At 40.0% G+C, this 17,391-nt stretch overlaps 1 protein-coding gene across 1 annotated transcript; it reads right to left on the bottom strand.

Moving 5' to 3' along the window:
• Positions 1–1,359: 1,359 nt before the first annotated feature.
• Positions 1,360–16,377, bottom strand: LOC119491510 (S-adenosylhomocysteine hydrolase-like protein 1). The gene is made up of 17 exons (XM_037775654.1): positions 15,922–16,377; positions 12,605–12,716; positions 11,954–12,097; positions 10,956–11,056; positions 10,467–10,569; positions 8,842–8,936; positions 7,393–7,499; positions 7,167–7,283; positions 6,290–6,353; positions 5,131–5,219; positions 4,791–4,861; positions 4,489–4,583; positions 4,237–4,335; positions 3,634–3,702; positions 2,475–2,553; positions 2,226–2,346; positions 1,360–2,143 (listed from the first exon to the last, which is right to left on the bottom strand). Exons 1-17 carry the CDS (start codon positions 16,099–16,101, stop codon positions 2,137–2,139), a joined length of 1,653 nt encoding a protein of 550 aa, XP_037631582.1. The 5' UTR covers positions 16,102–16,377; the 3' UTR covers positions 1,360–2,136.
• Between the last annotated feature and the right edge of the window lie 1,014 nt (positions 16,378–17,391).

Here is a 17,391-nt window from a genome sequence, read left to right as displayed (position 1 = left end):
CTGCATAGCTATCACTGTATATTGCAGAATAACAACCATGTTGGGCACGTTACAATCCTGGGAGAAAAATACAGTTGTACATGTTAATATAAATTATTAAGTGAGTCACAAGGCACTGTCAACTGACCAGTAACCATGGTTACAGCGCTCATCTCGCTGGCAATGATGTCCTCACTGAATGTCCTTGGCTCTGATGCCTTTAAAGCTCTTAGTGCAAAGATGAAAGCACTTCATAGTAGCATCCTGCGGGCTACTAGACAATCAAACAGCAGGAGTAAGTGACAAATATCAACTCCTTAAAAAAAAAAAGAAATTACAGCAAAAACGAAATAGAGGAATTACCTGTAACTCTGTGGATGAAGTTTTGTGAAGGTTGATGAAACAGTATACTGAGTAAATACATGTGGAACTACACTTTAACAAGGTAACAAGGTGGCGAACCCTCGGCAGGGACAGTCATACTGTCAACTATCCACCAGCGTGATATACAGCATGATAAAATGTGTTGGAAAGCTTTAAATTCAGCAAGACACAACTACTACCTGCACACTATATAGTTTGAATCAAAAAATAATCACTCAACTAAGTCAACCAATGTGGCCACACACACTCAAAAAATAGTGAATATAGAGAAGTAAAAGTTTGTGCATTTAACAAGCCTCACAAAACTGTGCTTAAGCCTTTTGATCGATAAAAAGCATCACGAAACCAAACTAAATATTGTGTTATTAGAATAACTATAATAATGGTGCAATACCGCGAGATAACACAGAAGGTAAAGCTAACACGTGTGTCTAGGCAAATGTGCTGACAACAAAGCTTGTCTTTTTCTATTTAAGTTGACTTTCTTCAACAGAAAAACAGGCATCCTCTAGTAGTTAACACAAGATCAGAGTCCTGTGACAAATCTAGCAATAAACTCAATGTTCAGCAAATACCATAATGCATATACAGCATAAACACACTTTACACAGAATATACATAGCTGCAGTAGTCAATTAACTCTGGACAGGTGACAGAGATCGTAGAGTATCAAAACCTCTAATAATATTTTACAGTTCTACTGCAAGTAATCATTTCATGAGAATGACAGCGAGACTGAACGTGGACACAACGTACTGATCTGGTAAAAATATATTTACAAATAATTTGAGATATTTGAATGCCCTGAGGTGCAGATACTATTCTTACCAGACATCAAAACCTCATAAATGGACACATTTTCAAGAAAATAACTCTCTTCTTATGTTGTCAAAAAGTTACTTTGTTGCCCAGATGTGCTGATGGTTAGCAGTAATGTGGAGGATACTACAGAGAACATGTATTCTCTGTGTTGGGGGTGGAATGTATGAAGTAAGCAGAAAGAAAACTTTAAAACTGCATGAAGTCATTTTTTTAACCACTGGGGGGCAGAAACAAACTCACAGAAACACAGAGCTGATTTACAGTCAGATCATCAGGCTGTTATGGCTCATTTGTCAGCAAATAATTGCCTACTTAAACATCCAGCAGACACACAGCAACACCTAATTAGAGTCTCGCCACCTGACAAATTTAAGGTGATTTTGTTCACCTGCTTCTGAGAAATACAACTGGAGCTTGACTTTCTTCTTGGCTGCCAAAACAAAGAGCTAACATCGGCTAAAAAGCTCAGTGAGATTTAGTTTTCGTGAGTTTGGAATTTCAAGCATTAAGTGGAGAAGTTTAATATGTTTATATCAAAAGTATCGATTAGTGCAGGTTTAACTGTTTTCACAACTAACCATTAACATTTCACAACTGTAACCCTTCCCAGTCACAGTCATTTGGAACACTATATTGATACATTATTCAATATCTATCAGATAATAACCTCGGAGCCAGCAGGTGAAACCAGTGAATAAAAATCTGACTAAACAGCAGATATAAGTGCTGTTGTTACGCTGACGTTTCACAGCCAGCCGGGTGCCATGTGCCGTTCTGTAGGAAGCAGCAAGTGAAGCAAAACTTGCTGTGGTCGGTAAAATATACAACTAAATATAAGCTGTGAAGAGTATAAAATATAATTTACATAAATCTTTCTTTTGTTTTAGGGATGGGTGATGTCTGGTGGTAGCGTTCACATTTAGGTGTGCTGAGCTGTGGTTCCCTTGCAGACTAATACCTGTGAATACCAAGAACAACTTTAGTTAGGAAATGCTTCTTTATTGTATAGCTTTTAGTTTCATAGTGTTGCAGAACTGTACCTGTAGTAGTTGGGTTTAAAGGGGCCGTTCTTATTCAGGCCCAGGTATTTTGCCTGCTCATCAGAAAGCTCCGTCAGGTGGGCATCAAATGTGGTCAGATGCAGACTGGCGACATATTCATCTGAAATACACAGATATGGTTTAAAATAAAGAGATACATACACATACGCTCAAAACATGTCTCCTGGATAGAACTGTACTGAAAGGTCACAGCGCAGGTCAAGGTTAAGTATATCTATATATCCTCACCCATCTTCTTGGGAAGCAAGTACACATCCTGCTTGTATCGTCCCTCAGGAGCGTTGTACAACTCTATCAGGGCCAGGGCCTGAACACAAACATGGGTTAATAACACTGTTGAAAAGGGATGCACATTGTGGATAGAATGAAGAGCATTAAATATGTCGATAAGTACAAAAAACTGTACTTATAGGATATATTATTGTACTTGAAATATATATATTGTTTTGTACTTTAACGATCTCATTTTTTTGTACTCGTAGGATCTCATTTTTTTGTACTTGTAAGACATATTTGTTTCTGAAGCACTGAATATGATGTATTTTTTTTATAGGTATGTTTTGTATTTGCAAAACAAAATGCATTAGTTTGTTAATGATGTTTTGTATTTGCAAACCACACTGTGATTGTTAGTGAATCGTGGATCATTTGTAAAACATGATTTGTTTGTTTAGGTTTTGGCAGGAAATTAGCTCCATATAAATGTAACTATGAACTGACTAATTACAGAGCAATAATGACAGATCTATGTAGAGAAGCAGCATGTTGTTGTCAGAATCAGAATCAGAATGGTGTTTATTGCCAGGTGTAAGAGGTATACACTAGGAATTTTCTTTGGTTTTGTTGGTGCAAGTCAGACAGTATAATAACAAAAGAATAGATAAAACGTTAGAATAAAATAAGAATAAAAATGTACAATTTACAAAATAAGCTATAAACAAAAATAAACATGATATAAACAGATAGTGCAAATATTGCCGGTGTGCAAACAAAACAATCAGGTATCAGAGGGAGAGAAAGGGAGAGAGAGGGAGAGAGAGGGATACTGTAGGGGGTGGTATTAAGAGTGTATGAGAGAGGGGGAGAGTCAGTGTCGGGGGGGGGAGCCCCACTGCCATGGGGAAAAAAATGTTTTTGTGGCGTGAGGTTTTGGTCCTGATAGACCTTAACCTCCTGCCAGATGGCAGAGTCTGAAAGAGATGGTTGTTGTTGCTGTACTGAAGTGTATACTATGTAATGTTATTATGTCCTCCATCTGTTTTATCTTATTGAAGAACCTTATGTATACTATCTGCTGTTGATGGGAGCAATAACTACTGTGTGTCTTTAGCTGCTGTACAGTACAGTAAAGCTTATTTCAGGGCTGTCTTGTAGTATCAATAGTTACCTGAGTGGTGGCTGTGATGGACAAGACAAAGGTAGGGACAGTGGAGCAGCTGAGGTTCAGGAGACGTCCCTGTGGAAGAAAACAATCACATTTAAGTATCGCTGTTCCAACGTTATGAAACTTTCCATATCAACATGTTGCTGTGTTGCTCACAAGCCAGAAATTGAGACGTGTCAGGCTGGGTCCTTGGAACATTTTCTACAAATAGACTGTTTTTACTCAGCACCATCAAATTGATTAAAGGACGTAAAGGCAGTATTGTGATCTTATCAATGATTTATAACAAAGTATCCAAGATCCACTGCTTGAGAGCAAATTATTTCATACAACAGTTCAGAAAGGGAGAATTGATTGCTGGGTCACTGTATGTTCATATAAAGCAGTTCTGTGTATATCATAAGTTTTGTGCTATATTCATTGTTGTGTTTGTGTTTCAGTGGCTTAAAATTGCCAGCAAGTCAAGTCAGCTAATATTATTTGTTCAACACAAATGAGACTAGCACAGATTAATAAGGAAGTTTAAGAAATCACATTCATCACATGCTCAACATCTGTATGTATCTATCACATGTGGTTGCAAGGCGTACAGACGCAGCCAGTTACCTCAGCCAGAAGGATGACTCTCTTGCCATCAGGCCAAATGACGTGATCCACCTGAGAGCGCACCCTCTCCCAGGTGAGCTCGGGGGTCCGAAGACTTGCCTGCAAGAGAAGAGAATATCAGTCAATATCAGTTCTTTATGATAATTCAACACAATGTGACTGACCTCTCTTATGCACACTGTTTAAATATACATTAACCCAGTCTGTAGGATAGATTTAACTTTGAATTCTTCCATCGTAAGCACAATTTACCACATCAATCTCAGTATTGGAGTGGCCCATGTTGCAGACAATTGAGCCATTTTTCATTCGGTCCAGCTGGTCTCTGGTCACCACATTCTTGTTCCCTACAGAAAGACACAATCATTCACCTTCAATGAGTGGACATCATCTGCCCCGCAGGACATAATTAGCATAGAGCCCTAGGGAACAGTGCAAAGGGCCGTGAACTAAAAGGCGTTTATTATGTCAGACAGGTATAGATTGAAAGGCTATAAAGAATGCAGTGCATCCCCCTGAGTAGTTAACACCTGCACTGTGTGAAGTGGAGTTACCAGTGCATGTGATGATGACGTCAACCTGACGAATGATCTCATTCAGCTTGACCACCCTGAATCCGTCCATGCTGTCATAGAGAGAAGAGGTTCAGCATTCAGCCTCAGTCACAAATAGGAAACTATCTATTATTTATTGACAAGCAATTCAGCTGAAGGGCTGGAGTCCCTGTTGGGTCAATGTAGCGTAAACTAAACATTAGTTGTCTCACAATGTTTGTCAAATAATTAACAAAACACAGTTAGCTCGCTATCATGTTATCCATACTGTGATCTGTCCTGCTCATATATTTTTTGATATTCAACACATTCAGCTTGGATCATCATCCCACTTCCTCACCAGCCCTGCAGGCCACAGATGGGATCAATCTCTGTAATGTAGACGACGGCTCCCAGAGCTTTCAGAGCGGAACAACAACCTTTTCCAACCTGCAAAGACAAGATGACATACTGTGGGACCAGCAGAGTTACAGTAATTGGCAGTTATTGCCCTGACCTTAATGAAGAATTTACTACTGCTGTCAACGTTAACGTTAAGTTAAGTTAATTTGCAATTAAAGTGGCAGTAGGCAGTATATTTTTGGCATCATTCGGCAAAAATTCCATAATAACCTTTCAGCATATTATAATTCCAGTGTTTTGTGAGATAACTAGACCTCTGCACCTCCTCGTGTCTCTGTTTTCAGGCTTTAAAAAATCTAGCCCGTGACGGGGGACTTTGACCAATCAAAGGTCATTTCAGAGAGAGAGAGACCGGAACTTGACGTTACTTCAAGCCATCTCAACCTGATCTCAACATGGATGCCGGGTCACAAACTTTCTCATTTTACAGCTAAATCGTATACTACAAGATGATTCTGAAAACATTTGAGGCGAGAAATAGGCATTAACGTAACAGAATATTGATTAATATTTGATCAGCGCTGCCTAGTTTGCGAGTAATTGACAGCTGGCTCTCATGGACAGCAGATCCCAGATCAGCTCTGACTGCTTGTTTTCCTCCAGTCTGTGAAATCTTGCAGATGCCGTTACGAGCACCGGAGGACACCGGAGGACACCGAGGCACATGTTTTTTTTCAGGTTACCTGTTTCATGCACTACTGTCAGGATATAGCGACCGTTTTATAAAATTAACTTCTTTTAATCATATTTGCTTCAATCTGCCTACTTCAGCTTTAACTATGGAAATCATGCAATTAATCACGATTAAATAATTTAATTGATTGACAGCCCTAGAAATGACACTTATCAGTATTTAAACACAAGCCATCTTAATACAAACCCATCAAGGCTCTGGGTATTTAACATGACAGGTCTACTAATCTCCTAGTCCTGCAGACTTTGATTATTTAACATCATCTGGACTCAACGGTCAGACACTGTAAATATTGTCCAATTAAATGTGATGACAGCTGTCTGCGTCATCATCATCATGAATGTTTTCACAGCTTCATGATGAAGAATAACGTGGCATGTTAACATTAAAAGAAGTATCTCACCTCGCCGTACCCACATACGACCACCTGTTTGCCTCCGAACATGACATCTGTGGTTCTCTTCAAGCTAGAGAGGGTTGAGGCATAGAATTAGCTCTTTTATATGGAAGTGAGAAACCGCCAGTCTGTATCTGTACAACTCCAAAATCTGGCATCTTTATACTAAAGTACAGTAAAAGTTCTGTGAGAGTTCTGGATAATATAACGAGTCTGTTTGATCATTATTTTCCTTAACAGTGCAATAAATCTAAAGGTCTGATGATGCCGATATTAAGTGTCATAACTCCTAATGGAACACCTCCATCAGTGCACCTAGCAGATTATTAATCAGGAGGAACAGCAATAAATGATGAGCGGTGAGTGTAGAGAGCACTGAGATGTGCAGGCCCTGTTAAAGAGTACTAGACTATTAATATGCTGCCGTGGTGATAATTAACAGGAGGGTAATAAATGTAATAGTGGTCTTCTGCAGAGTGTGCACAGCAGGAAAGCATTACAAGGGCTTTATAAAAGGTGGACAATGTGTCCTGTGACGGCAGCAATGTGTCCTTGATGTCACTCCAGTGTTAACAAAGGTCAGATGTTAGGCATGTGGCAGCTGATGACCCAGTCAGGAGTGAAGGGAAAGTAACATGACAGCTGAACTAGACTATGGATCGCGAATCTTAATTATTTTGCATGTTGATAAAATTCGCTGTGCTGATCTAATCAAGTAATCGCTGTGAAATTATGAGCTTTTCTCATTTATCACTTGGGGAAAAAAAACACTATTAGTCACTATCAAGCTGTCTGATAAACAAACTGTACTCATGTTTCAACATCAGTTCGACTCTGTTATTGTGCCAGCCTTCCAATAGCCTCAAACAACTCGCCTACTCACCCGTCTAGGATGGACTCTCTGCAGCAGTACAGGTTGTCAAACTTCTGCTTTGTCACAGAGTCATTTACATTCATCGCCGGTACACACAGTTTCCCAGCTTTAGACAGCTGATACAACCTAGAGAGAGACACAAGAGTAAGGTAGACACTTCATGTTGGTGCGTGCTGATGTGGGTGAGTCACTAAATATTTTGTAGGAAGCGTATATCTATTAAGCTGTCAATCACCTGTGAACCCCAGTGACACTCTCCTCTACAATACCCCTGATCTTCTTGAATACATTGGGGTATTTCTTGTACATCCAGTGTGTCAAGTCTCCTCCATCATCAAGGATCTGACAGATAAGAGGAAGCCAAATTAATTAAGGCAGATGCTATTAGCACACAGGTGTAAGTAGCCAACAATACTATTTGCACCCGAGGCGGAATAGCCAATGTGGCTATTTACACCCGGGTGCATATAGCACGGCAGAGACAAGCACCTAAGTGTCCGTAGCATACAATGCTATTTGCACCCAGTCCCGGCCACGCATTAGATACTGTGTGTGTATATGTACAGTATGTATATTTTTCCTAAACCCTAACCAAGTAGTTCTGTTGCCTAACTAAACTGCGACTGAAAACTGAAAATAATAATTAAAAAAAAAAAAAAGAAAAAAATGAAGTCATCTAAGTAGGGTGACCAGGTGTCCCACTTTATGAGGGACAGCACAGCATTTTCATCCCTTATCCCACATCCCATATATTAAAACGATGTCCCACATTTCCATTGGCTCTAGTTTTCAAAAGTCAAACCACTGCAGGACAGACGCTTTTTTTAAAATAAGTCTTTTATCCAATGGCTGTGAAGAAAGCAGGGAAGGCTGTCATCACGGCGCTGTGTTTGCTGTCAAACTGCGCACACGTGGGTCAAGTGAAGGTTAACATTTCACCGTCTTTGCTACGCTATGCCCAACGGGGAAAATTGCGAGTCACCGCAAAGTCACAAGTTATGCAGATTTAGGCGGAATATGATGGAAACTACCACAAAGAAAAGGAAGAGCAGCTACAACAAAGACTGTGAAACTACTTATAAGTACTTATAAGCCGGTGGAAGGCCATTCTCAGAGTTTTTTGTGAAATTTGTCAGTGACTGGTGAAAGCCCTGAGTTTCATCTATCACAACCTACAAGATTATTTTTTGGGGCTTTTTGCCTTTTCATTTGATAGTGACATAGATAGTTATGAAAGGGGGAGAGAGAGGGGATGACATGCAGCAAAGGGCAGCGGGTCAGATTTAAACATACTTTGTTGCTCTTTATATTACTACTTGTATTATTACTACTACTACTACTACTACTATTAAAACTTTCTGCTAGAAAGGGCTTTCTAGCAGAAAACCCTTCAACTAGCTAACTATTGTTAAATTAAGTAGCATATTCAACTTGGTCGGGTGTAAATAGCCAACTAGCTGCCGTGTGACTCTTCTCACCCGGGTGCAAATAGACACTCCGATTATTTAATTGCGAGACAAACATTTACATATAAATTTAAATAATTTGAAAAGAATAGCTGCTCCTCTGGTGTTCTTAATGGCTATTTGAGGCATTTGTTTGTCTATATGATTCACATATCACACTCAATTGATACATTAACTTTCCCTTCACAAAAGGTAGAACAACAAACTTTTCCACGTACCATGTTCGGCTGCCAACCCTCGTTGTTGACACAGCGGTCGATGCACCACCAGAAATCATCCTCAGACTCGCCTTTCCAGGCATACACAGCCACACCTGAAACAAAGCAGATGGGTATTATCTTGAATAAATCTTACATCAACAGTCCCGTGTTTGTCTATAAGCTGCCATCCTCTGCCAGGTCCTCTGGCACGAGTCTGTCAGTCGTTCCAACGTGCTGAACTAAAACCTGGCAGCTTTAAGCTGCTATGCTCCGAGCCGCTGGATCAGTCTGCCTTAGGATCTGATCTACTCAGCCAAGCCTTTGATTAAGAATGATTTATAGACATTTTTTACGATATTTATTCACCTATTTTATTGTATTTAAGTTGTACCATTTTATTCTAGTTTATTAATCTAGTTTTTACTTCACACTGTTACTACTATTACTGTTATTATAGCTTTGAATTCTATTTTATTCACTTTTTATATATTTATTGTATTGCATGCATTGGTCTCAAATTATCAAATTGTTAAATTGCTGAATTGTTTTTGTCTTTTCTGTTGTTTTCACAGCTCACACTTGTTCTGTCTTATTTTCAGCTTGTCAGTCATCTGTGTAGCACTTTAAATTGCACTAACCTGTATGAAAGGTGCTTTACAAATATAGTTTGATTGTTTGATTGATTGATTGATATGACAGTGAGTGAGGGAAAAGTTATTGACACTGTGACGGTGAATTATTTTTAGAAAAACAGACCAATCTGGTGCAAAATAGCACTTCATAATTCTACATTACATATTTGGGAACGTGTGAATCTCATTATTGGGTGTAAGAGAAAGCTGGAGAACAGTGGCACACATCACTATAGTTTAATGAAATGTATGTTTTTTCAACATACAACAGCTCAGCATGCAGTAGACTATGCTCAACAACCACACAAACTCAAACCCCCCCAAAAGAAGCATGATCTCCTCTGAGTGACTCCTAAATCTGTTGAAACCCCCTCAGCTTGTCAAATCATGAAAGGTCTACTGTGGAAATTTAGTACATACTTAAACCGTCACATAGCAACCGCAGATAAAAGGCTGAAGTAATGCAGCTTGTTCACTAAATGGCAAATCTTATGTGTTCCCATTATCTCTGCAGGGCTAAATTTTCAAGAGTTTATTAAACATTTCCAAACAGTATCCTTGGTTCTGAAAGACATGAGATGCTCACATGGCAAAGCACACCACTGCTCATAAGAAACACCTTATACTAATGATATGGTCGGTTATAAACATGTTATTGTTCGTAATCAAGTGCAATTAAAATATGTATAATTTCCACACCTTGATGTTCGCAAGGGGCAAAAAACAGCGTCCACTAGTGATGCACAGGTCAGAGTTTTTTATAACCCAAACCCACCCGACTCGTTATGGGAGTCTATCAGCACCTTCCGACTCGCAAAAATAAGCATTAATCACCCCCACTGAACCTGACCCGACCCGCAAACCGCCGACTTTATGCATTATAGTAGCATAATAAATGTCAGGACTGAGGTCTGAGACAAGCGGACTCGAGCTCAGCGGCTCGTGGTGTGTGAGCTCACAGAAATACAAGAAATGATCGTGAGTTGTGGGTGTTTGAGCTCTACACCTTACCAGTCTCTGACAGAGCAGCAGCCACTTCATTCTGTGTAGAGTATATGTTACATGCAGTCCAGCGGCACTGAGCCCCGAGAGCCACTAGAGTCTCAATCAGCACCTGAAAACACAGAGAGAAGCACAAGAAAATGGTCCAATGAGACAGAGCTATTCACCGGTCAACACTGAAGGTTACAATGAACCAGGTCTGTATCATGTCTGCAACACGGTTTGATCGTCCCGTTACATGATGAGTTGTCCATGAAACAAAGCCAATTGTGTATTTTATAGAAATCCAGACAATTCCACAGCACTTTAATCATTCGAGACTCAAGTAATAGAAGAGTTGGCATAATGTTTTTAAAACTTCCTGTTTTCTAGACAGTCAGTAGAGCAAAAATTGTGAAAAGTGTTGACCTAAAACTCTATCGTGATTAAGAGGCACTATTACACACTGCAGCCTTTGCTTGGGTGTCATTGATGCTCAAAGTCAGAGAGGAATCTTACTGCAGTCTGGGCAGTGATGTGAGTGCAGCCCACAATTTTGGCACCTGCCAACGGTTTCTCACTCTGCGCTCTCTTCCTGAGTGAGATCAGCGCCGACATATCTGAGAACGAGAGAACATGAAAAGGGATGAGTGAGAAAAACAGCAGACGATGCAGAAGAATCTCACAAAACCCACTCTCCAGTTTAGAATATACAGCTGGATAAAAGCACTCTATAAGAAAGTCTTTTTGCCTTCTCTTTATTATACAGTTATTTTAAATTGTTCATTTTTCTAAATGTGTGGTTATGTGGTCAAAGTCTTGGTTGATCTATTTAATTAGATCAAATTAAAATCAGTCAGATCAGAAAACCTTAAAGGAACAGTGTGTAGCATTTCAGAGGATCTATTAGCAGAAATGGAATATAATATTCACAACTATGTTTTCATTAGTGTATAATCACCTGAGATGTTGTGTTTTCGTTAGCTTAGAATGAGCCCTTCATATCTACAAAGGGAGCGGGTCCTCTTCACTGAGTCCGCCATGCTGCTCCGCCATGTTTCTACAGTAGCCCAGAATTGACAAACCAAACGCTGGCTCTAGAGAGAGCCTTTAACGTTTTACGTTACCTGAAGGCTACCGTAGTCCTTTGACACGCTTGTGAAACTGCGGTAACGTGAGCCGCAGAGTGCAAAACCGTGGTACCGCCAGGCGCCATCTGACTTCTGTTGCTCCTAAAGTAGTGTTATTATGGTAAGGACGGCCTCTGAGCGAGGAGGAGTGAGCAGAGGGGTATTCAGTTGATTTCAGCTGCAACCACACCACTAGATGTCGCCAAATCCTACAAACCGTCCCTTTAAGGGGCATTAGCTAAAAAAGCAGTAATTACTCAATAGACTGATTACAGATATTTTCTAAAATCTGAATAATGATTGGTTTAAATATAAGATATTATGACAGATGTCTTTTAGATTAATTAGAAAAAATTGTGAAGTGACTTATTCCTTGCTGTGTCTGACCTTGTTCTGCGATCTCAATCTCACGTCTGCCAAATTCAGCCTGTTTGATGCTCTTGACACAGAAGTCGCTGCTGCCCTTGGAGTTGACCTGAGTTTTGTCCCGTGGTGACGTCTCATCGTCAGAGCTGTCCGTATAGGACGCAGCTGTAAAGGAAACAAGGATTTAAAAGAAGTCACCAAATTAAAGCCACGAAGACATAAAGAGCTCCTTTTACCACTTTAAAGTTCAGTTAAAATATATAATAAGAGGGATTTTTAGGGCTGTCCTTGACCAAAGAAATTCATAGTCGACTAACACTCATGATTTTGTTTACTTAACAATTAATTGATTCAATTGACAGATCCGTAAAGTGTAAAACTGAGTTTCTCCACAAAGAATCACACAAAAGCACCACTTTAAATCTTGTGTTTACCAGAGATGTGCTCATAAGTTTCTTGGAAATAACTCATTCAGCATGAAAAACCATAAAAAATGACTAATCGACTAAAGAAATCTTAGTCGACTAAGACCAAAACGACAGATTAGTCGACTAAAGAGGGGGCAGCCCTAGTTTCTTCTATCAAAGACATTCATAAATTCATGCAAAATATTATGGTGCAGACAAATTGAACAGTGGTGCCCACATGTATGTGTCTGTCTCTCCTTCTTACCAGAGCCGTAGCTGTCTGTGGATGACTGGGAGATGGAACGGGACAGGGAGCGACGGCCTGCCTTGGTGGGGAACCTGCTGAACTCCTGCTTGTCCTCCACAAACTGGATTTGCTGATATATAATTGAAAAAAGGTCACACTGTAAATGCTTTCATAGATGGTTTAAACAGAAGCGATTTCAAATGGACACAAATCTAGTCATTCAACAAAGCTGTCAGCAATCTAAAAGCTCATATTATGGGTCAGCTGTAGGCTAGGTGTAGAGTTTAAAACAGTGCAACCAGTACTTCTGTGTGTTAAAGGAAGGAACTGGTGTTTTTGTTGTGGGTGCCTCGCTTTATGCCTTGTCAGCTAATTATTTTGTTGACAGGGATTTTGCATGCATCGAAGCAACATGAGATTACGAGGAAACAAATCGTTATCTCTAGTGCATGTATGGAGAAGTCGGCGGGCAGGTCTACCTCAGCAGTTTCTGGAATGTTTTTTAATTCATCGTGCTAGGTGAGATTTTAAACCCTTTTTTTGTTACATAAATAAGAGAGACATAAAGAATCAGAGCATGGGGAGATTAAGTTAATAAATCAGCCTACAGTGTGAACCAGGCCTCATTGTCTTCATCACTGAATGAGAGTCAGGTTCTTCACCCTGATAGGGTCAGTCTCTAGTTTCTAGGTTTAGTGCTGGTACTGAAAAGCCTCCACATACCAGAGAAAAGAACATGGCTACAAAGAACAATGTGAAGCTGTTTTCTTGAGATTAAGGTGACAAGACACCGCATATTTCCCCCTGGACAGGATGGTGTGGGTTGCATGGTGCCAAAGCCTTACTGGTACTGACTGACTGGTTCCCTCAGATCTGATTGAACCACATTAAAGATTTTATGTTTTCACTGCATCACAGAGTACTTCTCATAGAGTCCAGGATTAATGCCAAGCGATGGTGGTGATGTTGTCATAACCACTGATGATTGAGTTTAATGTGATGGCTGGATGTACTCCAGGTTTTGTGTTATGCTGTCGCTTGATGTACATTATTTTATGTGAGCTGGTTTAAAGGGATAGTTTGGGTGTTTTGAAGTGGGGTTGTATGAGGTACTTATCCATAGTCAGTGTATTACCTACAGTAGATAACGGTCGGCACGCACCCAGTTTGGAGAAACAGACAGGAGTTACCACACGGGAGCAAAGCAATGTACTGCCGTGGATGGGGGCGGCAGAAAAACATATTTTAGCCACCTAAAAGAAAGGCCCACTTAAAAAAAAACAAAATCAGTTTAAGTGTACGCTATATTTATAATGTTTTCTCCAGTTTACCTTGCCGTGAGACAGCCCTTTCCAATGGGGAACTGAAGCTGTTGTATTTTACCTCACAGAACACAGAAGTTATTGTCATCTATTGTAGGTATTACACTGACCATAGATAAGAACCTCATACAACCCCACTTCAAAACACCCAAACTATCCCTTTAAGCATTTGTTTTACATACTTTTACTACATGTTCTATTTCATTATGTTCAATGTACCTTATGTTTACGTTGGTGTGTGTTTTATGTATTTATATTATGTTTTAATGAACCTAATGTACCTAAACCTAAAATAAAGTTGGTGTGTTTTCTGTGTCACCTGGCTGAAAGAGAAAGTTGAAGTCGACTAATCTCCAACCTCATTTACATACATATAATCATTTATAAGCTTGCAACTTAACTTAACCACCAATACCTAAATATTAACTACAGAACATACTAAACATCTGTAACATAACACCTAAACATAAGCTAACCATCTCTGTGTCAAAATAAAGGTCTTCCACTGGGCTTTGACCCTGGATCACTGAGTGCATAAACAACATGGACAGAGTAAACACTCCTCTTCTCTACCCCTTTACTAACATGGGCCGGGGCTGCCGCGACAGATGGAAACAGCTGTCACCTAATTTTGTCAATTTCTGTTTAATTATTTGGCACCGGAAGATGCCTCTTGTGTTAAACTTTCCCAAAAGGCCACAACTACCAAGTTACTGATTTCATTCCAACAGTAAAACCATAAACTCTTCAACCAAATAAAAGAAAATCACAATCTGTTCTACTTGAGATCTACGAATTTGGCAGCTAATGATTGCTGTGATTATTCAGTTCCTCCCAGAGAGAGAATGAGGATGTGAAACACCTCTATAGCGAGGCTGCCAGGCTGACTAATCAATCTTGTGTGTTGAGTCTTTGACAGATTCCTGGTCACAGTTCAGTTATATGTGTTACGTATATGTTTGCTCAATTTAAAAAAAGGGACAATAGATTGTTTATTTAAATGAGGTGTGCAAATACTTTCCACTCTAAAGCCCCAAGAATTCACAGTGCAACTCTTCCTTGTTCCTTAAAAGTGTCAGGTAACATCCTTCATTAGTGAGTGCTACATGGAGCGAATCATTCAGTTGTTTACTTTTTCAGTCCCGATACCGACATTTATTATTATAGTTCGTTTTTTAACTGAACTATAATGCATTCTTAAAAAACCTCACTTTACTGCTGATCAACAGTCTAAAGTATCATCAGTAACAGTTTCATGCAGTATTTTTTTAATTCTGGGACCTGATCTGCACATGTGAGGCTTGTACATTGTGCATGATTGTAAAATCAGTGAATTAGCTTTATTGTTCTTCACTCACATGTTGTTATGGTTTGCATTCTGTGCTTGTAGCCAGCTATAGACATACATTTTGGGAAAAGTGTCAACAAGTCTATTATAGCCTTTTTCCTAACAAGTGCCTTTAATTGTATTTAGTGTGACTATTCCTATGTCTGTAACCTGCTAAGTCTATTCATCTAGGCAAAAAATTATGTTTATTAAAATGTATGTAAAAAAATACAACCTAAATAGTGCATTAAAACAATACAGTAAGATAATGTAAAAGAAAGGTGAAAAACAGCTATATAATGTATCTTTAAACTGTAAATTAACTGTAAAATACTGTGAAATTAATAAAAAAAACACAGTTCAAACTGTATTTTTCATTAACAGTACAAAGCTGTAAATTTCAGCGACAGTATAATAATGTTAATTTTACAGTAACATAAAGGCAACCCTGCTGCCAGTTCTTAACTGTTATTTTACTGGGAGTTCTTAACAGTGTAGTAGTTACTCAGTATACTGTGGGCAGGTAGTATGACCTGTTGTGACCTCTTGTAGAGGTACAACTGACCCCCATGCACCCAAATGATTACCACAGACTAATGAGGTGCACTACAGTATTTGTATACTGTATATACTGTATATATGATCCAGACTAGACCCAGCAGGTGTCTTGTCTGTACCAGTCTTACCTTCTTGACAGGTTTGTGAGTGGGCACCGCGCTGAAGGCGGACGACAGCTCTCCCATGTTCAGCTCGCTGTTCTTGCTGACGGTCATGGCTGAGTATTTCTCCGCCACGTTTTCGCTCTCCTTCACCTCTTTGCTTGCCTGTTTCAGCTCCAGCTTCGCCTCCCCGGCCGGGTCCGACATGTTGACGGTCTGTCTTGTCTCTGGTCCTCTCTGGTACAGTACTGTAGTAACGTCAGAGGAGCTAACGCTGCTAGCTAACAACTAGGTTAGAGGAAGAGATCGGCTTAACTAATGACGTACAACAGAAAGTAAAAGCTACAATGGAGTGTGATGTGTGTCCTCCAGCTTTGATTAGGCGCTGACAGGTCAGACTCGCTGTGTTGTGGTACAGTGAAGCCGTGTTGAGTCCTCGCTGGCTCAGCTGTCAGCTGGCTGAGTAACTTTGTGGGCGGTAACCTCGGCAACCAGCAGACTGAGGGGGCGGGGTATTTATAGAGATGCGTTCAGGGGTAGTGGGACAACACTGAACGTAACGGTGCATTATTATGGGGTTTAGTACAGGGATTCTCAACCTTTTGTAACTCCAGGCGAACTTCCGATTGTTAAAACATTTCTGAGGACCACCTTCCCAAATAAATGACAAACTGGGCTATAAAATATGTGTTATGCCACTGTCAGGTGTAATGACCCACATAGATATTCAGCTTACCCTCACCCATCACTGCCTGACATTATGAATCCAAAGTATTCAGGGTCATATTTCCTCACCACAAACTTTTGCTTGTTTCAAAAATTGCTTGATTTTGTGCCACTGCATCTGTGACATATATGTCTGTAAAGGGGAGACTCCTGGGTACCCATAAAACCTAATTTCATTCACATGTCTTGAGGTCAGAGGTCAAGTGACCCCTTTGAAAATGGCCATGGCAGTTTTTCCTCACCAAAGTTTGGAGCGTTATTTAACCTCCTTCCCAACAAGCCAATATGACACGGTTGGTACTGATGGATTCCTTAGGTTTTTAATAGTTTCATATGATGCCAGTATCTTCACTCTAGCTTTAAAAGTGCAACAGGCAACAACAGCTGTCAGTGTGTCAGCGTGCTGACTTGACTATGATTTGCCCCAAACTGCATGCGATTATCATAAAGTGGGCATGTCTGTAAAGAAGAAGAAGAAAAGCACTTTATTAATCCCAGAGGGGAAATTACATTTTTTCACTGTTATTTACACAGTACACACAGGCCCGAAATACACACACAGGACCTACATGTATTAATGGAGAGATGTCAGAGCAAAGGGGCTGCCCCTGACAGGCGCCCCGAGCAGTTGGGGGTTAGGTGCCGTGCCCAAGAGGCAAACTGGCATCTCTCCAGCTACCAGTTCACACTCAGTACTTGGTCCAGTACTTGAACCGGCAAACCTGCGGTTCCCAAGCCAAGTCCCTATGGACTGAGCTACTGCCATCCTAA

Source organism: Sebastes umbrosus, chromosome 1, assembly GCF_015220745.1.
Source record: "Sebastes umbrosus isolate fSebUmb1 chromosome 1, fSebUmb1.pri, whole genome shotgun sequence".
Taxonomy (NCBI): domain Eukaryota; kingdom Metazoa; phylum Chordata; class Actinopteri; order Perciformes; family Sebastidae; genus Sebastes; species Sebastes umbrosus.
This window is presented reverse-complemented; position numbering and strand designations above follow the sequence as displayed.

Bases quoted from the DNA above. Each gene is read 5' to 3' on its own strand.
- LOC119491510 (XM_037775654.1), bottom strand. From the start codon at position 16,101: ATGTCGGACCCGGCCGGGGAGGCGAAGCTGGAGCTGAAACAGGCAAGC. The intron at 4,862-5,130 runs GTGAGGAAGTGG...TCTCTATGACAG, and splicing joins ATCTGTGGCCTGCAGGGCTG to CATGGACGGATTCAGGGTGG. The intron at 3,703-4,236 runs GTAACTGGCTGC...TTTCTTCCACAG, and splicing joins GAGTCATCCTTCTGGCTGAG to GGACGTCTCCTGAACCTCAG.